The sequence below is a fragment of the Wyeomyia smithii genome, chromosome 2 (assembly GCF_029784165.1).
Source record: "Wyeomyia smithii strain HCP4-BCI-WySm-NY-G18 chromosome 2, ASM2978416v1, whole genome shotgun sequence".
NCBI lineage: Eukaryota > Metazoa > Arthropoda > Insecta > Diptera > Culicidae > Wyeomyia > Wyeomyia smithii.
Window position 1 is genome coordinate 22,092,802 of NC_073695.1, and position 22,790 is coordinate 22,115,591.

The 22,790-nt window shown below is 37.3% G+C and overlaps 1 protein-coding gene across 3 annotated transcripts in view; it reads left to right on the top strand.

The window, feature by feature from the left end:
• The window catches only part of LOC129721647 (zwei Ig domain protein zig-8), a 544,433-nt gene that overhangs the window by 357,183 nt on the left and 164,460 nt on the right, over positions 1–22,790 (top strand). For all 3 annotated transcript variants that reach the window (XM_055674441.1, XM_055674440.1, XM_055674442.1), the window contains one exon: positions 9,753–9,920. In XM_055674441.1, coding sequence (XP_055530416.1) covers positions 9,753–9,920 — 168 coding nt within the window. The remainder of the gene's footprint in view (positions 1–9,752; positions 9,921–22,790) is intronic.

Sequence of the window (22,790 nt, forward strand, 5' to 3'; positions counted from 1 at the left end):
GTCACCCGAAAGGTCGCGGATTAATTTTACTTAAGCACATGAAAAATCCGCCATTCTATGTTCGAGCCGTCGTCGGAAAACAATTTGAAATCGTGCAGTCAGCGGTGAGTCTGCGATTAAACATTACTATGAAACTCTGAACATCGCTTTCAGAATGGGTGTTCTATTAGTAATCAGCACAATCGTGCGTTAGAGGTTTTAAGCGAGATACCAATGCTTTAGTCAGAAGTTTATCCAATCTGTCATCATCGTTCAGAGAACCAGAGTGATTGGGGAGGGAGCAATTTCATACGTACAGAGTGCAGAAGGCTCCAAATCGTGAAGGCGCCAAATCGTGACGATCGGGAATCGGTGGGACAGTCACTGGCTTGGAAACTGTACACACAGACAGGCCTCATTATTTTATCATGACTTACGTCAAGGCGGACTTCTTGGGCTACTGTTCTCTACCGCCCAGAACAAGTTTAATTTTAGGAAGAAGCAAGGAAGCAGAAACTCAAAGTTTGCCGAAAAATACATGATTTGTGTGCGCCGCTCGTTACTACGGGTACTGTAAACGGGGAGATCCAGCTGGAGAAACGCCTACAGAAACGTCTGCTTCCTCTGTTGAAGCAACACGAAGGCCCTACGATCCTCTGGCCACTATTCAAATGTTCGTCGTTCTTCTAGATATCGAACCAGTAAATAACTTTTTCTATAAGCATTGTAGCACCTTACGGGTTTTAGCCGAGATTTTCCTACAAATATCATGTATCCATAGATTTTTGCGAGTCAACTGGACATCTCAGGGGAATTAGTTTTGGAAGAGTGGATTTCCCCAAATAAAATCGTATATAAAATGGCCTTACAGTCGATCTTTTTGAAGCCGGGAGTGAGAAGCTGTTGCGTGCAATCCATCGTCTCATATTAAAATTTTGGATCGAATACAAACTACCAACGGACTGGATGAATGGACTCATTTGCGCAGTCTATTAAAAAGGCCACAGATTCGATTGCAGTAATTATCGAGATGAAACACAATTCTCCCCCAGGAACGATTCTGCAGGAAGCCTTTGTTGGGATCCCAGGAAAGGCGATTAGTAACGGACCAAATCCTCCTCTTTGACGAATTCCGAGAAGTAAAATTGCAGACTAATTATCGGTTCATAGATTTCAAGACGGCGTGTGATTCAGTAAGGCGCAACGAGTTAAGTCCTTGAGGATTAGGCTAGCGGGCGTAATTTCGGCCCCGTTCGTGATGTTGGTCGGTCTGAAAAAAACTGACGGGCTCTCGAATCTATTATTTTACATTGCTTTGGAGGGTGTAGTACAAAAAGCTGGCATGCAAAGAAGTGGTACCGTTATTTCTTAGTCTCATATGCTCCTTAGCTTTGTGGATTATATCATTATCGTTGGTATCAACCGTGCATTCGTGCTTTTAAAAGGGAGTAGCGAGAATTTGACTCATCATCAACTACGAAAAGAAAACAAGTGGTGGCTGGTAGGAAACGCGGAAGTTCGGCTAATCTTGGTACTGAGATTGTGATAAATAGGGGTATAAAGGAAGTAATCGACAAATTTTTGAACTTAGTTTCACGGTTTATGGAGCCAGCTGAGGTTCCGCAACATGCGTGTCTGTTCGTAATTTGTGATCTAACGGTTGACAACTAAAAATTTGGAATTTTTGAAAGGCTCTCTTACTCCACAACAATCAGGCTCAGAGAGAAATGAAAGTATGTGTATGAAAGCTCTTTGTCTCCTCTTTATTCCAGTTTTTTTTTTGTATTGTTTATGCATGCCTAGTTCTGTTCAAAATGGCGTGGAAACAACGAGCATTCCGCAAGCGCATTGTACAGTTCGCTATGAACTGCACAACAATTTTCGCAAAAAGTTGACGGTAAACAATTTTGAAAGCGAAAGTCTTCCGGTTTCTATTTTGTATGATTTCCTGCAAACCTCAACTATAATCCGCCAGCAAGGTAGTAGATGACCGGCCAGAGTAGTGGACAGAAAATAACTTTTTCCTTTTCGTCTAAATCATAGATCAAGCCTAGTGGTTTAGCTATCAATCAAAATGTATACCAGAACGAATGTTTGAACAACATTATGATTTCATTTCTTCGTATTTTGGAAGAAATGAAATCATAATGTTGTTCAAACATTCGTTCTGGTATACCGATGAATGATAAGGGTTTTGGCCAGATAAAATATCATCACATTGCGTAAAATACACAAACATTTCTCGACTACTTTGTGATAAGATCGTATGTCTAAACGCAAACAAAACGAGTGAGAGATGATTTGTGCTTGTGAAGTACAAGGAATATAACTCTCACTCGTTTTGTTTACGTTCAGACATACGACCTTATCACAAAGTAGTCGAAATTTCTGAACGATTATCCGACTCCATTTGTACCGTAAATACGGATTGCGTACGAATCTACCTCAGTTTCGCGCAATCGAAGATTTCCTTGGGATTATAAGTTCTTTCGATGCAAAAGTAACCAGAGATCAACGAATTGTGAACAGTTTATTGGTAGAATCAAAAGATAAATTCGAAAAACGGACTTGAAGGCAGTCTCGGCAGTCTCAACGCTCTTGCTTCGGCATCATAAAAAAGCTCCGTTGGATGGCCGGTAACGGGCCTTTCTCACATCTTCATTAATTTTCGTTAGTTCAGAATGATCGTATCTTCAAAAGAAATAAATCAGTTTTTCTTAATATTCCGTTTTCGACAGCGCTAGAAAAAAAAAATCCAAATTTTTAGTTGTCACCCGTTACGAAGTTTTCAATTCTTCCGGTAGTGCTCTATGAGTACTGGTCGATTGAGTTAGCAGGTCGACCGGCGAGCACTTGGAGTCTGCCAGCGTAGAATCCTTCGTTTAATACTTGGCGGAAAACTGGAGAATGGAGTGTGGTGCAGCCGCATGAACTATGAGGTGTACCAAGCATAACAACATGCGGATGTCATCATGCTGATAAAGTACGACAAACTACAGTTGGCTGACTACAAATGTCGGAGGGGTGACCAGCAAAGAAAATATTCAGCAGAGAATCTTACAGAGTATTAGATAAAGAAAAAGCTTGTCACTTTCTTTACTGATCTTTCTGATAATAACCCACTCAACGTATTTTCGAGTTTTGTGGTATTTTAGGTGACATCCATTAATACACAACAATATAAAAATCCATCATTCCCTCTTATGGAACTTATGTTATTTTTTTTATAATATATTTATTTGACACGGCACAGTACCGTTCAGTATTACAGTGCCAGCTACAAAAAATACAAAAGAACTACTGCTGCTGTTTGCTGGCGCGAGTAATCATTTACTTTCGTGGTAGCGAGGCAACCTCTGTCCTTACCTTCTTCGAAAGTGGGGCTTCCGAGTCCATGCTCATCTCATCTTCGCTGCTGTCCGAAACGGTCTGCTTTTGGGATTGATCAGTTGTTATGTTATTCGTTACATTTCTTTTTTCGGAATGTTGTTCATCTTGTTCAAAACAACATTATTAGATGTTATGAATCCTGGATACTGGGTCCACATGTTTGTCGCTTGTGATGACCGGAAACAAGTTGTTCTTCGGAGTCTTCATCAGTACAGATTGCCTCTTGGATATTAATAATCGAAACCTCCTGTTCACGTTTAGCGATCGGCTTCTTTTGTTGTTTGCAACTCTCAATTAGCCCATCGAATCGTAATAAAATTCTATAGTGATCCTATTAAATTTAATATTAAATTTTTAATATAACACCAAGGTTGTTAAAATTTACCAAGCGGGAAACGCAGTTTTCATTCGAGGATGCGATAAATAAACGAGAACAGAACGTGCGACTTAGGCTTAGAAAAATTTCCTCATCCAGACGGGACTCGAAACCGCAATCTCCGATATCTCAGGCATGGTATTTTGACTAATGAGTCAGAATTCGTGAAACGGATCACAAAAAATCGCGATATCTATTTTTGTCAAATAAGTATTTAAAACTTCAAGAGTTTCACTCGGGAAGTTGATTTTCCAATTTTCATTAAATTTGAGTAAGTTTGCAAGTTGTTATTGTCATTTGAAATTTAGGTCAAAATTGTTTTTGAACAGACATAGCTTTAAAAATATTGCATCGAATTTGATGAAATTTTCACAGCAGATGCATCCTAAGTTTTAGTTTACGAAAATAATTTTTTTGGAGAAAAAAATATTTTTCAATAGTAACTATTTAAAACAATATGTTGAAAATTTATGTTCTGGGGCACTGAAAAATCTGAAAAAAATCACAAGTATTTTTGACGAAATTCCGAAACTGTCCTGAAAATTTCGCGGTGGTGATATCTTTTGATCAAAAGATATGGGCCTTCAAAGTTGGTGCCAAGCGCATTTTTCAAGCGAGAAGCGAGTGAGCAGTACTACTATTGACAATCCCAGCTTCAGTTATATGCAAAAATTCTGTAAGGTTTGTAAAATTAGTTTAATAGAAATGATTTTTAGTCGCAAAATAGTCAAAATATGCTTAGTCTGTTACTCAACTTAATGATGAAGACAGTATATTTTATGCCCCTTACAACTCGCAAGCCTACCTACACATTTTTCTAAAAAAATAATGCAAAATTTAATTAGGGGACAACCGTACAGAACGCATCAGCGGGTTAAGATCGCCCGTGCTATTACTTTTAGCCATTATGGTGCACTTTTTGGTATGAAAACTGAAGTAAACTTGGTTTAGGAGCATTTCTCGCTTGAAAAATGCGTTGCGGCACCAACTTTGAAGGCCCATATCTTTTGATCAAAAAATATCACCACCGCGAAATTTTCAGGGCAGTTTCGAAATTTCGTCAAAAATACAATAAAATATTTTTTCAGATTTTTCAGTGCCCAAGAACATAGATTTTCAACATAATGTTTTAAATAGTTACTATTGAAAAAAAAATTTTTTTCTTCAAAAGAAATATTTTCGTAGACTACAACTCAGGATGCATCTGCTGTGAAAATTTCATCAAATTCGATGCAATATTTTTAAAGCTATGTCTATTTAAAAACAATTTTGACCTAAATTTCAAATGACAATAACAACTTGTAAATTTATTCGAATTCAATAGAAATTGGAAAATCAACTTCCCGAGTGAAACTCTTGAAGTTTTTAATACTTATTTGAAAAAAAAAGACATCGCGATTTTTAGTGATCCGTTTCACGAATTCTGACCCTAATTGAACAATTGAGATAAAAAGAATTATCTAATCCGTATCGTATCGTATCGTATCACCCTCTGTTATTGCGTCTCGTTCCTAGTACGCCTCGATCAACCACAAACACTTCCTTGTGAGAGTTATTTTCGTAACTGTTTCTCTCACACGGTGTGTATAGTAACTTACTATATCTACGGCTTGTGAGTAGTCGAGACGCCAAGTTTGTGGTGAAACCCACACCGATACCCGTTTGATAAAAGAGCTCCGTTAAATTGAGATTATTCTACAAACTAGTTTACGAGTTTAGAAAAGCGGGCAATGCATGCAGTTTTTTGACCGAGAGTGCTCAATGTGACCGAGAACAGAAAGTGCGACTTAGATTCAGAAATACATCTCTAACTATCATTTTTCCATTCACACCTAGATTCTCGTAAAAAACTGCAAACATTGTCTGCTCGACCGAAATACGCGGGCTTAATTTTTGTAACAGACACACACAAAAAAGTAGGAGGGTGGTATCCAAGACACGACCGCATGACGTTGGACAGGTATTTTTATATTCCATTAAAACAAATAGTAGACGGTGTTGAAGAGACGGTGTTGTTTTATCGACGAGCGCTAAAAGCTATAATTTTTAATTACTATTTTGTTTTCTGATTAATATTTCCTTTACTTACATTTAGTTTTTCCTTATTCTTCAACCACCTTTTTACCGTATTATTTCCTTCCAACTGTAAGATAACTGTAAGTGCAATCGTTTTATAATTGCTGTATAATCTAACCTCTATTCTATTTTATTACTTGCAAATAAGTATCAGTGGCTTGATCAACTTTTCCTTTGAACCCGATGACAACGAATGAAGCCTCTTTAAAGAATTAATTATTTAGACCGTCAACTCCGCTTCTAACAATTTACTTTAATATTTCACACTTTTTAATTCGTGTAATCAATCGTTTTTCGCTTTCGACTTTACTTCTTCTTCTCTCTACGTCTTATTCCTCTTTCTCTCTCTCTCTCTTTATCTATACTTCCGTTAGCCCTGTCAACGAACCGTCATCGGACTGTCAGCTGACCGCGGGGTCTTACGATCGTTTCATTACCCCGTTACAGACGGAATTGTAACTCTGGTATTTTCTGTAATTTTATCTAACAGTGCATTTCTAAATGCGGAGACGTTAAACCGTTATAAATAATAATATATACTCAAAAATGGATCTTTTATAGAAGCACTCTCACTTCAAAAAACCTTTCGTCGTAGCTGCACTACTAAGACAATCATTTAATTTAGCGAATTGGGTAAAATATTTCTATCTTAGCACAAAGCAAACTTAACGAGACTATCTGAAATTGGAGACCAGAATGATGCGGAAATTCCGAGACTGGAAACTGTTTGAGGTTAAATCGATCAAACTCATGCTAGGTTGGCTCCAGTCTCGCATATAACTTTATGTATTTTAAGAAATTACGTTTATTTCAATAACTCAAAAAAGCAAGAACTTAATTACACGCTTTTTGCGTAGTTGTTATCAAGGTTTTGGCGAGTGATAGAAAAACATACTACTCCTTTAATTGTGATTTAGAGTATTTTGAATGTTTTGTTATTTTCCACGATAGAGACAAGTGTGTTTTTTTTCTCTGTGTGCGCACCGAGAAGCAAAAACGAAAATTGAATGTATGCTAACTGAGAAAACTTTACCGATAATTTACGGTACTTAAAAGAACCTGTTTTGATCTGAAAAAAATTCTAGCAAATAAGTGTTAATCATTCCTCGGAACTATTTTTTTCTTGATGAATAAAGATAAGCTGAAGAAGTTTGAATCGCTGCTGTACAGTTGAGTTTTTCAACCGTGTTCGTTTAGGCGTTTTAATATTTTTAACGAAATGTTAATGAATAAACGAGAAAATACTAAATCTTCGATTAACACCCACACGCGCTTTTGTAAGCGACCAGAATTTGCCACCAACAACTTTCTGCTGCTTCATGAAGAACCGGCCGCTTTGCCAGCCAACGCACGCATGATACCGGTAAAGTTTTGGAATGAAAATGATGAGGTGAAATGTTCGAATGGTACCTTTTATATCAAGGTTTCGTCAGTTATTTGGAAAGAGGGAGGAGTTTAGAAGAATGGGGAATGGCAAGCAAAGTAAAACAACAACAACAAATCTTCTACAAAATCAGATCGGTTGTATCCGTTAGTGTCGGCTTAGTAAGAGAGAGAATGATTGGTTGCTCTATATTATTTAGACAATCGATGTTATTTACTAATTTTTCAATAGTGTATCACAATTAACAGGTTGTTTTGTTACATAAATTTAACCGTAAAAAAATTTCTGATCGACTGATGCCAAAACCTCGATATTCTGAAAAGAAATGACTGATATTTAAGCGCTCATAACCTGACCACTTTTGCCTGGTTTTCCCTAGATGAATTATTAGATTTACAAATTCAAGCTTGGAGATAGACGTTAGTCCAACGTCAAAATTGCTTTTTGTTGGCCTTTCTGGAAAGAAAGGCTGAAGGTTTTTTTTCGTAACCTAACGCTGATCTTTGCTCTCTCTTCCTCTATGTAACGTCAAGGTGAGCGCTTATGCCGCCCTAGTTAACTTCTTGATATTTATCTGATACTCACAACAAAACAATAAACGAAATGGTCTTGCAAAGAAATTTTGCGTTAAGTTCATTTTTTTTGGGTTTTCACATGCCTTTGTCCTCTTTTCAGATATTTCTGTCTATGTTTACACTAAAGAATTGTTAGCAATTTTTCCAAAGCTAATATTTCGTAATCTAGACCCTAGTCCCTCAGTAAATGTTTTGTAAACTAGGACCTAGTGAAATTACATTTTGTTCCACTTCCTGAAACTTTTAAGACAAATTTTTCTAAATGTCTATTAACACAAAAAGCTTTATCAATGCGACCTCATGACCGATATGAAATACCTTCAGGCTGGTATGTGACTAACTCTTGCGAAGATTACACTGTACGGCAAGAGCAAAAAAATTGGCTATACTCAGACTGAACTGAAATACTGAATAACTATAGCTTTTTAACCGTTCCTGTGAATTTTAGTGCCGTTAGCCATATAGCGTTCACGTGCTAAAGCGATATTCGCAAACTATTAATACGTTTTTAATATAATTCGATTCAAGAATTAACTTTAAACCATTGAATTTTAGTCATTTTACAAAGAGTTTCGGGAAGAATTTGGTTTTGATTATTAAAAATCCGCACAGCTTTAAAACCGTGTTGTATTTTTCACATTGTTTAACAACCATGAAGTTTTTTTCACATATCAAATTATCGAATATAGGATCAAGTTAGAGTATTTATGCTCTAACGTTGTGAACCAAGATTTCTGAGAGAATAATGTTTCTGATATTCGAAGACATTGTGGATGTAATGATGTTCCTACAAAAAACCTTTTTATTGTTTCAACGACAGATTCGCTTAACTATTATAACTATGATAATATTAAAATAATGTAAGTAATAGAGGAAAACATTCGTTGTTTAATTTGATAACTTTAAATGATTATAATAACTTCAAGAAAAAAACTTTAATGAGTTTTCAAAGCTGTTTTACCAATATTAACAAATTTTGATCTGTGTGCACTCAGCTGTTTTTGATAGCAGGTTAAAACCAAATTTATGTAGTAGAATATATCTTTAGTTGAAGCGATCAGTACTGAAAACTTTAGATAGAATCACAGGTGTGATATTTCGTCCGGTCCAAATGCAGTCAGGCCTTTTTTACACGGTTTTTTTTTCAAGCGGATTGCTTTATTCCATTACTCAAAAACGGTAGAAAATATCGACTTCATTTCAATCACGTTTTTCGTTTTAGGCCACGAGTGATCATAAGTGTATCAGTTTTCGAAAATAAATCATAATTTTTGGTGTAAACACTCAACATTCAAAATATTGCATTTTGGTCTCTAGATTGACCATTATCGTATTCAAACGAGGTTCAAACATTTTAGGACGGTGTATCTGGTCAGTTAAACACACAATGTATCGTGTCGTGTCAAATATATTACTATTGATTAAAAAAAAACATTTTAGGACGATTTTCTTCGTTATATTTGCAACTCATAAAAGTCGTTTTATACGCGGGTCCATACAAATTTGTAACGCTTCCCTCGCGTAAGAAACGACCTCAGTGTAATTGGTTTGAATTTTGTTTAGTTTGTGAACTTATATAAAACCCTTAACTCTATTCCAATTAGTCTAGTCTAAAAGCATGATTAAATTTTACTTTCGTTATTTGATGTGAACTTAGACTAGAAACCAGTTTGAAAAGAAATTGTTCGTATTTTTTATGTGTTAGTGCCGAAGAATTTCAGAAACATGTATTATGAAAGTTATTACCCGACGGTACGGGTTGAAACCTGGAACTCTTACTTTCGTTTTCTTCCAATTTCTTATGTAGCCGATATTTCAAAAAAAGAGACATCATAGAGTTCTTGAAAAAAAAATCTGTAGAATTGCTAATCTGTAACTTGCTAAAAACAAATGCTGAAGAATATATATTCACTAGGTTAACTGTAAATTCACTAGGTTAACTCTGCTCCTCCTTTTCTACGGTTTGTTTCAGAGCCAAATTTCGTGGATCCGCCGGAGGGACTGGCACATCCTGTCATCCGGAGCGCAGATGTACACCAACGACGAACGGTTCGCGATTCTGCACACGCCCGGCTCCAACACGTGGACCCTACAGATCAAGTTCGTTCAGCGGAGGGATCACGGTACCTACGAGTGTCAGGTGAGTTCAAACAAAGCCTATGCACATTACCAAACTGGTCCGCATTGTACAGCGGAACTGCTGATAATCCTATTAACAGTTACGCAAGCTAGATTAAATCTCAACCCTATACCAGACGGTCGAAAAAATCTAATCCATCATAATTGAATTATGACGAAACCCTTTCAAAACAGTGCGAAGAGTATGTCCTCCTGAAAAGTTTTTTCCAATCGTGATTTCATTCGGTGCTTATTTTATTTTCCTGACCCCAAAAAATAGCACAGAACAAACATAAAAAAATGAAATACGTTTCGAGTATGTTATTTCATCATATCAAAATCCAATTCATAACAAATTGCACATAACGCACTCAGTTACAATTTCGTTACCTCACTCCAATCGAGCAGATAGCGAGACACCTCTGAACAATTCATTGACCGGTCTGCACCGTATCACGTGCCCGTAAAGCGTGAAGTGGGTCGGTAGGTGGATGGATGCTGAAGCCATGCTCAATCGGTTTATCTGGCAGCCCCTTCAACCCCGGCTGCATTCAGGCTCATGACCGGAAACCAAATGGTCGATACCGTACCAGTACCATAACTATAGAGTAAAATCGATCTAAAAAGTAAATCTTTTCCTGCCTGGCTCTCGGAGCACTATGGCAACACTACGGCATCTGAGTCCAAACGGTGACTGCCGTGGTTCTGTTGAAAGGATCTCTCTCCAATGCGCACCGAAAGAACAGTCTGCTGAAAGGCGAGGGAGGGAGAAAAAAGTTTGTCATCGCATTTTCCCGTACTTGAGCTTTTCTGTCCGCCGCGTTCGTAGCTCCGCCGACAGGTGAAGTAAAAATCCGATAAGAGACACCCCCTGGACGGGTGCAGGAGAGATTCCCGTTTGTATTTTGTTATTCACTAAAGTGGTTTATAGTTTTCGTTTCTTTTTTTTTTTTTATTTGCCGCTGCTACTCAATTCAGCTCCCACTGCAACGGATCGCTTCCCGGAGCATACGACTGCACCACGTGCACCGTGGAAGAGAAAGAAAGTCCATCTCACGTTACTTTCGAAGCGGACTGCGAAATGTAAAAACGAGCCAAATTTATTCAAGGTCATAAATTTATTTTCAGTGAAAGAAACCTGCCGAGATTGAATACGAAACGAGGTGCGAACTTAAAATGAGAAATAAAAGTCCTATAATTTAATCTTTATGGTGGTCGAGGAAAATTGGCATACGCGCCGGGGAGAAAAAAAAAAGCTGGGCGAAGATTGCTGCAGCACCAGTAATTTCAATGTAAATCGTTACTGTTCGGCCGGGGATGGCTGCATTCAGGCTGCACTTTTATATCGAATGAATTTACGACTATCGGGGTTCGGTACCAGCTTCCTTCGTTTATGCGAGAAAAAAAATTAACAAGATTCGGGTGAGCAAAAAGATTATAATATTTTGCTTTGTACTAAGCGTGCTATTTTTCCAACAGCAAACGTGAACGTAGTACAATCCACTTTTATCAAAAGCTTTATATGGATATAAATTGCAAACGCTTTGGAGGTTATTTCCAAGGTTGCCAATAAAACTCAGTCACATTTGAAGTTACTTTTTTAGAATTAAACTAAAAATAAGCTGTATCTACCTATACATTGTGAAGTCAGGTTAAATTTCACAAACTTACTGACAAATCAAAAGAATTCCAAAATTCACTGGGATTTTACAGACCTGAAACCCCAAAGAAAGTGTCAATGATTTCATTTTTTTCATACTCAAATTTTCAGTCATTTCCAATCTATCATTTTTAATTTTCAAAAGTTTTCTAAAATTTAATTTGGTTTATTTTCTTACACTTTTTGGACCTTCTGAAGCCTATTCGACGACTTCAAACTGTTATGGCAAACTAGAGGATAGATAAACTTATCATCATAAGAAGCAGCAAAATGAGCAAGCTTTTGAGCGATTTAGAGCTCGACTTCGAATCACTTTTTTGTGACTGTTTTAGAACTCATTTTTGTATACTCTAAAACTAATTTAATATTTTATTGCGACCTATTCCAGACAGGAGACGCATTCAACGACAATTCTAATCTAAGTTTGCGACTATTTTTGCGACCTTTTGTGATCTTTCAAAGCATTATCTGTAACTGTAACCTCAATTTGGAATCATTACTTTTTTGGCCTGTGAAAGCATCTGAACTAAATTTGGGATATTTTTTTGCGACCTCTACAGACTTATTGGAGGAGTTTTACAATCAGGGATCATTCTTTGGCTTTCAGATTTTTGATCTAGGTATATTTTTCAGTGATTTTAGACTCAAATTGGAATCATTTTATTTTTGATCAATCCAGCTTTTTGAGGTATTAATTCCTATTTTCAGAAATGGTTTCCTGTAATTTAAAGCTCAATTCTGGTGGTTCCAGGGTGTTTGAAAGGTTTTTAGATGTTCTGGGGTGTTTATCAGTAATTCTGAGTTAAACTTTTGGCCATTTTCTCTCAAAGATTTCTACAGGCCTCAAGGAATTCTTAGAATTATTTTTTTCGGATCTAAGCTAAGTGCGAGAACCTTTTTTTGGAGTTTCTTCTGGCCTACAGAAGTTTTTGCAGTTTACGACTTTTTCTTTCCGTAAGAATGACGATTTTGAGCATAACTTGGTATCATTTCAGTGCTGAATTTGGGATTCTTTACTGTTCTGTTTGTGGTTGTGTGGTTAGCGATGTAGTACAGCTAGCTCTCTCACACAGTTGTGATATCGGCATATCGGGTTCGATTCCCGATCAATTCGAGGATCTTTTCGAGCTGGAAATTTTCTCGACTCAGCACTGGGGCACGTATCGTTGTACTTAACCTACATGCAAAATGTGTGGATTACAATATCGATAAGGCATCCTCTCAACTAATCTAGTTGATCGAGGCCGCATTAGCCACCCGGGCTAGCGTGCGATATTGTTGTTGTTAGGACTTTTGGAATTCTTCCAGAAATTCTTCATTTTTAACGCTTCTGTGATCAGATTTTTACGAAAAGCATTTTTTGCTGATTTCGGATTCAAATTGGAAACGTTCTATTTTCAATCAGTTTGGCTTTTAGAAAATCATTTTGAAACATTTTCGAGGACTTATTTTTGTCCAGAAGCAGTTTTTTTGTAACTTTGAGCTCATTGGTCGTTTTAGAACATTCGAGGCATTTTCAGACCATTTTGTTGTGTTTTCCAGTGACTTCGAGTTAAAGTTTTGATCATTTTTTGTCGTGATTTACAGGCTTTCAGAAAAAAATTCGAATGACTCTAAATCCAATGTTTTTTTTTAGTTTCTCCTGGCCTTCAAAAGTGTTTCCGGTTTACTGCTTTTTTTATCATCAAAATAAGGATTTGAACAGAATTATCGTCTGATTTTTAAATTTGAGCAAAATTTGAGATAATTTCATTGCGTTCAGAAATGACTTTTGGAAATTCTGCGCTGGATTTGGAATTATTTACTGCTCCAAGTTTCCAGAAAACGTTTGTGCTAATATTGGAGAAAAAAAATCGTTGACGGTTTGTGAAAAGGTTTTCTTGGCGATTTTGAACTCAATTCGGAATTATTCTCATTTCAATGTATCCGTTTATTTTTAATTTTTTTCTGAGTTTATTTTGAGTCTTTTTTAGACCTTTGATAAGTTTCCCGGTGGTTTTTATTTCAATTCTGGGTGGTTATGGATTACTGCGGTCGCTTCTATTCATTTTACATGTTTCTGGGCAATTTTGGGGTGTTGCCCAGCAATACTAAGCTACAGTTTTAATTATTTCCTCTCGGGATCTCTAAAGACCTACAAAAATATCATTCTGGTCTTCTGATCTTTATTTTACTAAGATTCGTGGAATTGAGAACCAGTTTTCTGAAATTCTACTATACAAATAGCCAAATTATATGACAAAAGTACTACATCTTACCCCTTTCGAAAGAATGGTGTAACTATTCTATTATATTGTACTCCAAAATTTTTTTGGTAATTTGGCTTACATTTTAGATATATGATTTCTATGAACTTTTGTTTTTCTTCTACTCAATTGCGTGACACAAATGCACAATATGTTGTACAATACAAACGCACACCACAACCAGCGACTCGTAATTCCTACTTACAGATATGATACAAGGAATCGAACCAATTTGGTACTCAACAGTCCAAATACAACGCCGATAAAACATTCTTGTTCGTACTTTGCAAATATAATGCCTTGCCTGCCTCAATCAAAATGGAAAAGAGTCTGGTAAAATTCAAAAAAATTGTAAAAACCAGTATACGAGTGTGCCTTTAAATTTATAAACTGCGAAGCTGCACAGATTATTCTGCTGCCCATACTGCATGGTCAAACGCTACAGGGTATATGTTTCTTCCCCTCGGGCTACTGTGCTACCAGATCAACTATACTGTAAGCTTAAAAATACTCATCGGTTCCAGAATTCACGTCACCTTCGGCAACAGTATTACCATCATCAGCTAATCTTGAGTTCGATGTTTAATTGATCTCCTCAACTCGCCTATCGAGCGAGACATGTGCGTCACTAGTTCCAAGATTCAAGATGTCCGGGTCCTTCGCTGCTTAGGTTCTCCTGCTGTCTTAACAACATGATTCCGGATCCATTCCACCCAACTGTCCTGCCAATGATCTACAGCAGCATCGATGTATCGAAAACATGAATATGTAATATATACATACACTAAAGTCGCTTTTTACGCGGGGGATACCGCAAAAACCGTGTGAATTCCGGAATCCGCGTAAGAAAAAAAGTCCGGAATTCGCTAGAAAAAGGCTCACAAAAAACCGCGTAAAAAGCGACCTTGATGTTTTATGAAATTATGAATTAAGTCCTTAGTTCACCGCACTCACTTAAAGGGTAACTATGCTCACTTAAGGTGCATTTATTTTAATTCAAAAATATTTTTGGTTAATTCTGAATCCAATTTGGAATCAGTTCTTTCTAGTCTAAGCTTTGTGGCGATTCTGGTATTTTTTTTAGGTTATTTTTCGGCCTAAATAAATATTTGTGATAGGGGAGCTGCGTAGCCGCAAGGTAACGCTTTGTTAAGCGGATGGTCGTGAGTTTGAACCTTTGGAGAATCAGACCATCTGATGTCAAAAAAGGACAAAAGAATGGGATTATTCCAATGCTCTCCCCTTACTTACATTTCCTATACGCGGAATTCTATAATACCTTTGCGGGATTTCCTCTTAACAAAAATAAGTCCCTCTAATTAATAAAACTGGCACGAAGATACTTTTCCAGGGAATTATAATTGGCGATATTTTGTAGGAGGAAGAAGGCTCGGCATAATAGAGCGATAACGTGTAAAAGGGTGGGTTAAATCACATTACACACAAGCACGACTAAAACAATAATAATAAGTATGCCACTTCACAATTGCGGCATTGCTAAAAATATAAGTGCGGGATACAACAGACACACGGGCGTATCTCACAATAGATCAACGATTCTGGTCGCAGTGAGGACAGGTCCGGATTTAAGGAGGTGCCAAGGGAGCAAATACCCCGGGCCTCCCGACTCGAGGGGCCCCCTTAGACGAAGTGACGACTTTTTTTTGCTCGTCACCTTCCAGCGAAGTGAAGGCGTAGCACAATTTTTCGTCGAAATTTTTTGAACAAAAAGGGCCCCACGAAAAAATCTACCCCGGGAAGATACTTTGCTTTTGCTGTCAGTCAAAATGAGGATTGGAGCAAAATTTTATTTTGACTTCAGGACTAAAAATTAAGCAAGATTTAGGATCATCGTTTGGCATTTAGAAATGACTTTTGCGAACTCCGCGCTGAATTTGTAATTATTTAATACTCCTAGTTTCTGATAGCGATTTCTAGTGTTTCTGTGCTTTATTTGGGAAGAAATTTCTTAAGCCACTCCGGTCTCTAAAAGCATTTTTTTGGTGATCCTAAACTTCATTTAAAATAGTTTTCTTTTCAATGTATCTAGTTGTTGGAGTTCGCTCCATTCTGAACCTAATTTGGTGTTATTTTTCACTACAGAAACGTTTATTGAAAGTTTTAAACTCAATTATGATCACCAGAAAATTCTACTGTCATTTCTATGCATTTAAGACATTTTTGGACAATTTTAAAATATTTAACAGCAATACTATGCTACAGTTTAAATCATTTCCTCCTGGAATATCTTCAGACCTTCAGAAATATTTTCGGGTTAATCTGAATTAAATTTGGGATTGATTTTCGAAGATTGCTGGAAATTAAAACCGATTACACTAAGATCGCTTTTTACGCGGGGGATGCGTTCCAAATTTGTATGGGCCCGCGTAAAAAACGACTCTTTTGAGTTGCAAATATAACAAAGAAAACCGTTCCAAAACGTTCAAACCTCGTTTGAATATGATAGTGGCCAATCTAGAGACCAAAATGCAATATTTTAAATTTTGAGTATTTACACCAAAAATTGTGAATTTTTTTGAAAACTGATATATGTGATCATCGTGGCCTAAAACGGAAAACGTGATTGTAATGAGGTCGATATCTTGTACCGTTTTTGAGTAATGCAGGAAAGCAACCCGCTTAAAAAACCGCGTAAAAAGCGACCTTACTGTATCTGTAATTCTACTTTACGAATAGGCACGTTATATTATAAGTAAACTACATCTTCCTCCTTTCGAAAAAATGATGTAACCATTTTTTTATATCATACTCCAAAAATATTCTACAATTAGTCTTGAATTTAAATTATTCGATTTTTCGTTTGTCTTCTGCTTGTCATATTTTGGATTGTACAATATGTATTTTTGAAGTTCTTTATTCCAAGCTTCGCTTAACTTACGGTTAGACCTTCAGAAGTATTTTTCCAGAATTTAAAACTCAATTTGGAATAGCTTTTATCCTGCCGTTGAAGGGTATTCGAGACACTTCAAAATAATTTTGTATTGTTTTTCAGTAATTCTGAGATAAAGTTTTGACATTTTTTTCTCGAGGTCTCTACAGGTCTTCAGATATATTTGTGGATGATTGCCGGTTTTTTATCAACCTGGTCTAGTTTTCGAAATTTCATTTTGAATCATCATCATTGTTCTGCGGCCTTTACTGGGTATTTGAGACGTTTTTAGGCCTTTTGGAAGTGTTTCGAAAATATTTCTGAACAATTCTGAGCTCAGCTTGAGGTTGGTTCTTTATAGCTTTTCGTTTTACGATCAATTCGGAATGAAATTTTCTGGGTTTTTCTGGTCCTAAGAAGCTTAGCTCGAGATTATTTTCTTCTATTCTCCCTGGTCTTTAGATGTTTTTCTGGTTGATTTTGTGTTTGTTACAACCTACAGAAACCGTTTTCGGAAATTATGACTATAACAGGCAATTATGATCAAAGCTATCTCAAATTTACTACTTCTGGTGTCTGAAATCGTTTTCAGCATTTTTGTGCTAAAACTGGGATTATTTTAATCCGTGACACTACAAGTTCAAAAGCAGTTTCGGTAGTTTTCAACACAATTTGAATTCATTCGTTCCGTAAGCCTTACCATCTGCCTTTCGAAATTAATTTCATCCTGAGCTTAACCTTGAGTTAATTTTTTACCTCTTGACATTTTTGGGCATTTCCGGCATTTCTGAGTTGAATGTTTTGTCATATTCTATCGTGGATTCTAGAAGCCTACACAAATCTTTTTGGTTAATTCTTAATTCGGCATGCAATTATTTCTCTCTGGTTTTCAGTTAAAAAAAAATTGGGTCATTCTTAGGTATTTAAAAACGATTTTCGGAAAAACTTCAATGAATTTAGAATTTTTATTTTCGTGGCCTCTGCAGGCTTTCAGAATTATTTTCGGATGATTCTGAATTCAATTTACTCACTTTTACTTTTTATGGAGACTCCCATAACCTAGAATACGCCTCCACATCACTCGGTCTTGGGCTAGTCCTCTCCAATCGCCCCTAACACCGATTGGCCGATTGGGCGTCTTCCTCCACACCATACATCTCACGATCTACCACAAAGTCGTCGACCTCTGTCGGGCTCTCTGCTAAAAATTGTCTTCGGCGGTCGCTCCTCCGGCATTCGCGCCACGTGACCAGCCCACTGTAGCCTGCCGTGTTTTATCAACTTGATGATATCCGCATGTTGGTATGCTTGGTACACCGCGCGGTTCATGCGCCTGCGCCGCACCATTCTCCAATTTTCCGCCAAGTATGTTACGCAGGATCCTACGCTCGAAAACTCCAAGTGCTCGCCGGTCGGCCTCCTTCATCGACCCACACTCGTGGCCGTAGAGTACCACCGGGAGGATCAGCGTCCTGTAGAGCGCAAATTTCGTGCGGACATGCATGCTGCGGGACTTCAGCTGGCTACGTAAACCGTAAATAGTCCTATTTGCGACTGTTTCTAGAAACGTTCATTAGCGCATCTGTGCTCAATTTGGGATGATTTTTGGAAGCAATTTCCGGTATTTTTGCATTCAATTTGGAAACTTAGAAATAACTTTAGGTTATCCTAGGCATCCTTTACAGTTAGACCTACAGAAACCTTTTTTCGAAGATTTCATTCGATTTGTGATCATTTTCTTTGGCGATTTTATTTCTATTTATTTTTATAGACGAAGCATGTTTTGGAGATCCTGAACTCAATTTAAATGTTGTTTTCTCAATTGAAAATTACGAAAATTGCCGGTCATCTTTTCTTTTTTTATTTTGCAGCCGTCGGTGACTTTTCTGGGTAATTTTAAGTACCTACTATTTGCAGTCATTTCTTGGCACTCAATTACGCTAAATTTGAGATCATTTATTGCATCTGTTTTTTGAAAACGTTTTCAACTGCTTCCGTGTCTAGATTGAGATCTTTTTAGGTGGCTGTTGATATTGAAAAAAAAATCGGAGATTTTGAATCATTTTCTGGCTGGTAATCGTTCTGGCTGACAACTTTCAAAAGCGTTTTTCATTATTTTCATTATTTTAAAAAATGTTTTCAAATTATTCTGGGTTCAATTTCAGATCTTTAACTTTTGGGTTTTTCAGATTTTAGCGACGTTACAGGACTGGTTTGGTTTGTGGTTTGTGAATTTTTAGTATTCTAAATTCATGCTAGAGTACCATCAACGCCAGAGTCATCAACCCCGGTTTTCTGTAGTATACCAAATTCTATGTGACGCACGGATTACGATTACATTTCAGGTTTGACCTGTAACAAAAAGTACCCCAAGTGCACCCACCACCCATAATTCTACTTTCTAATCACAATTGCTGGTACGCAATCAGAGCGTGAAGCGGGGGCAGAAATTACTGACTATGCGGTTTGAAGGTGGTTTCGTTCGGAGTATGTGTTATCGCTCCACGTTCAACCATTCGAAACACAAAACAGTGAATTGCTTTAACTTAGTTGTTGGTGTAAACATTGCACGATACTCGCTTTCTCTTTCCTCCTGACTGTGTTTTATCCGACTGCATCGTTCTGCTGCTATGTTAGAGACGATTGGCGGCGTCTGCCATGTGATTCGAATGCCGTTAACAGAGACTCGAACGAGGTAAACATGCTGCATTAATTTTTCCTAATGTGCGAACGTGATTCCGGCGAACCATTGCCAGCCAGTAATACGGGGGCACATGTGGACCTCGGTGAAAGTACAGATTTAGCTGGCGATGAAAATTAAAGCAGATGTGGAAAAGCGGTCTCCGGGGGGTTGTTGACTTTCGACCCAAAGCGTATTTTATTTATTGGAAAGCATTGAGCATTCTTTTTATTACCATTAACAGAACCACGCGAAGAAATCGGAATGAAATTTAACCAAGGACAGACGGGAGAGAGTATAAGGGAAAAACCACATAATATGAATATTCCAGAGTTCAAAACAAGCCATTCACTCGTTTGCGCTTGTGGTGAAATGGGATAACATTTTGTGCTACCGAAAGTTGTAGATTTATGAGTGTGTTAAAAACTTTACACTGACTATTTTTCGCTTCTGTCCAGTCTACCAAGCTTGTGTTATTTTTTTTCCACTTCGTATCACTTCCTATCTCGTACAGCACAAAAAAAAAAAACATTTCATGCATAGCACCATATTGGAAGTCCTAATATTTCACAGTCAGTTGACTAAACCAACTCGAATGTTAGAAGAATATGTTATCAGTTATTAATCTTACAAGTGTGTCATGGTTCAAATTGAAAATAAGGATTTCATCCGAACGGATGATGTCTACATTCATCCTAGTCATCACAACAATCCTTGCAGCACGAAGAGAGCATCACTTATGCATTAAATAGAAGAAGAAGAAAAAAAAAGAGCTAAAATAACCGCCACACCAATGCTCGAGCTTAAGCGTTAAAGTGCTTACTTTTTTTTCTGCATAAATGCGGTTGTAGCCAACCAAAGAACCGAAGCCAGCCAAAGGCACTCCGGGAAGTGCACGAGCAGCACACCGGCGGGGGTGAAGGAAGTCACGGTGTATATCGTTCATATATCACCGTCGTAGAAACGCCAGCGTCAGCGGCAGCAACCTCGAAATAAATGGAACGGCAAAGCCAGGACGACGACGAAGGTGCGGGAAACTCAACATCCTTGCATTTGCGCTACTCCGACCGACGCTCTTTGTTTTCCGCAGTTCGCTTTAAATGCATTCCGTGAAGGAGATTTGCCATGCAAATTTTTCGCCTCTTCGCTTGTTTAGTTCATAAATAAAATAAGTCAGAGTCCGCCTGCCACCGGGAGCTGGAAATGGGTTTATTGGTCTCTAGCATTGCTAGTTGTTAAGCTGTCGTAATGGACTGAAAAATTCTATGCAGTGCAAGGGTTGGTAGGTAGAAAACCTGTGCAAACAAAAAAAAATCCGAACATACATTATCTGTTGACTTTGCGAATTTCTGGCGATTTTTTGTTTTGTTTTCACTTAAGACAGCCGTTGTCCGTGATGCTTATTTCAGTCGTAAATCAGGTTGGTCATCGTTTGTCCGATGCAGTTTTGGGAAGACAAGAAAACTATTATAGTTTCGCAGATATTGGAAGCCATTAGTCAATGTCAATCCGGCGAACATGGAGTGAGTAATTGGAAGCAAGCTTAACCGGGGGAAAAAGTTAATTTAATGATTGAGAGAAGCTTGCAATGTGAAGAGGTTGGCAGACAGATCTACAGCTTAGAAAGGAATTTAGAACAGATATCACAATCGTCTAAGAATCTTTTTCCAAGCCTCGAAAACCAAAAAAAAAATCACCCAGGAAAAAGATCTGGAATTGAAATCACAAAACGTTAAACTGGAATATATATGTATTTCCAAAAAAGTTGCTCAAGACTAGGGTAGACCATAAAGAAAATGATTTTAAATTAAGCTCACAATCCCAAAAAACGTTTTTATGGATAAACAAGTCGTAAGTCGTAAAGGCTTCTGAAGGTCAGAAGAGGTAAATGTGAATGCTGCTACGGAAAATGATTAAACTGGCTCAAAAATGTCTCAAATACTAAGAGATAACCGGAAGGAATTGATCCAGAATTTAGCCTGAAACCACCGAAACTTGCTTTTGAGAGTCAAGTTGCCTGAAAAAATCCCATCTCAGGCACAGGAGCGCTTGTAAACGTTTTGAAAGACCTGAAGCAGTGAATGATCCCTAATTTACCGAATTTGAAGGCAAAAAAAAACTCTAAATAGAGCTGAAAGTGCTCCCAGAAATGTCTCCAGCGACATCGAAAGAAATTGGTTTGGTTACTTTGGTTTAAAAATGCCTCAAATGCTCAACAACGACCATTATCGTATCGTTCGACAACATATTTCTGAGAGCTTGTAAAGAATAATAAAGAAAACGATCACAAATGCTAAACTCTGGATTACTGTGAAACACCTCCAAAGGTGCAAAACTGTCCTAAATGCCCAAAACAACTGCAGAAAATGGTGAACAATGCAAAAAATAAGTTACCTCAAATGAAGCTCAGATTGTTCCAAAGCGATTTTTGATAAAAAGTTGATAAAGAAAAATTTTAAATTAAATTCAAAATCCCCAAAAATATGCTACTTCTGCCAAAAAAGAAAGTCGCTAAAGAAAATATTCACAAATTAAATATAAAAGCGCTTTGGGAAAGCAGTAAATATCCCAGGTATAGAGCTGAGTTATCAAAAATTATCCAAATACCACAAAATGTCTTCTTTAATTAAAATAAAATATCAATTCTAATGGTAGAAAAGGTCGCAGACCGTAAGCACTTCTAAAGGTCACAAAAAATCGGCATAAAAAACCACAGAATCTTTGCAAATTCTTAGACTAGGAAGAGATTATTCCAGGTTAGATTCACAATCATCACAATACAATATTTCTAGACCACGAGAAAAAATTATCAGAACGTTATCTCAAAACTACCGAGAAATACCATACAATGGGCCAAAAGTGTCTCGAACGCTCTTAAATGACTGGAGAAAAATGATCCCGAACAAAGAATAATCATAGAAATCATTTAATTAATTATGAGTCAAATTGTGGAATAATCTTGGTCACACCATTCTTCCAAAGGGGGGAAAGATGTAGTATTCTTTTCATATAACATTCCTATTCATATTGTGGAATTTCAGAAAATGGGTTGTCAATCCCAGGAATCTTCGCAAAATTAAAGACCAAAAGGTACTAATTCTAAATCGAATTCAGATTCATTCGAAAATATTTATGAAGGTCTGTAGACTGATTAAAACTGTAGCATGATATTACTAGAAAACACCTTTGAACTACGGCTAAATATTTTAAATGCATGGAAATGTTCATAGAATTCCGCAATGAATTTTAATGGGTCCTTTCGTACGGTGTGACAACGAATGTCGCTTTTACGCGGTTTTTTCACGCGGCTATTTTTATGCGGATTGCGGAATTTACGCGGTATTTATTTCTTTACGCGGATTTCGGTTTCCCTTCACTCGAAATGCAGAAATAACGCTGGTTTTTTTTTTGCGCGG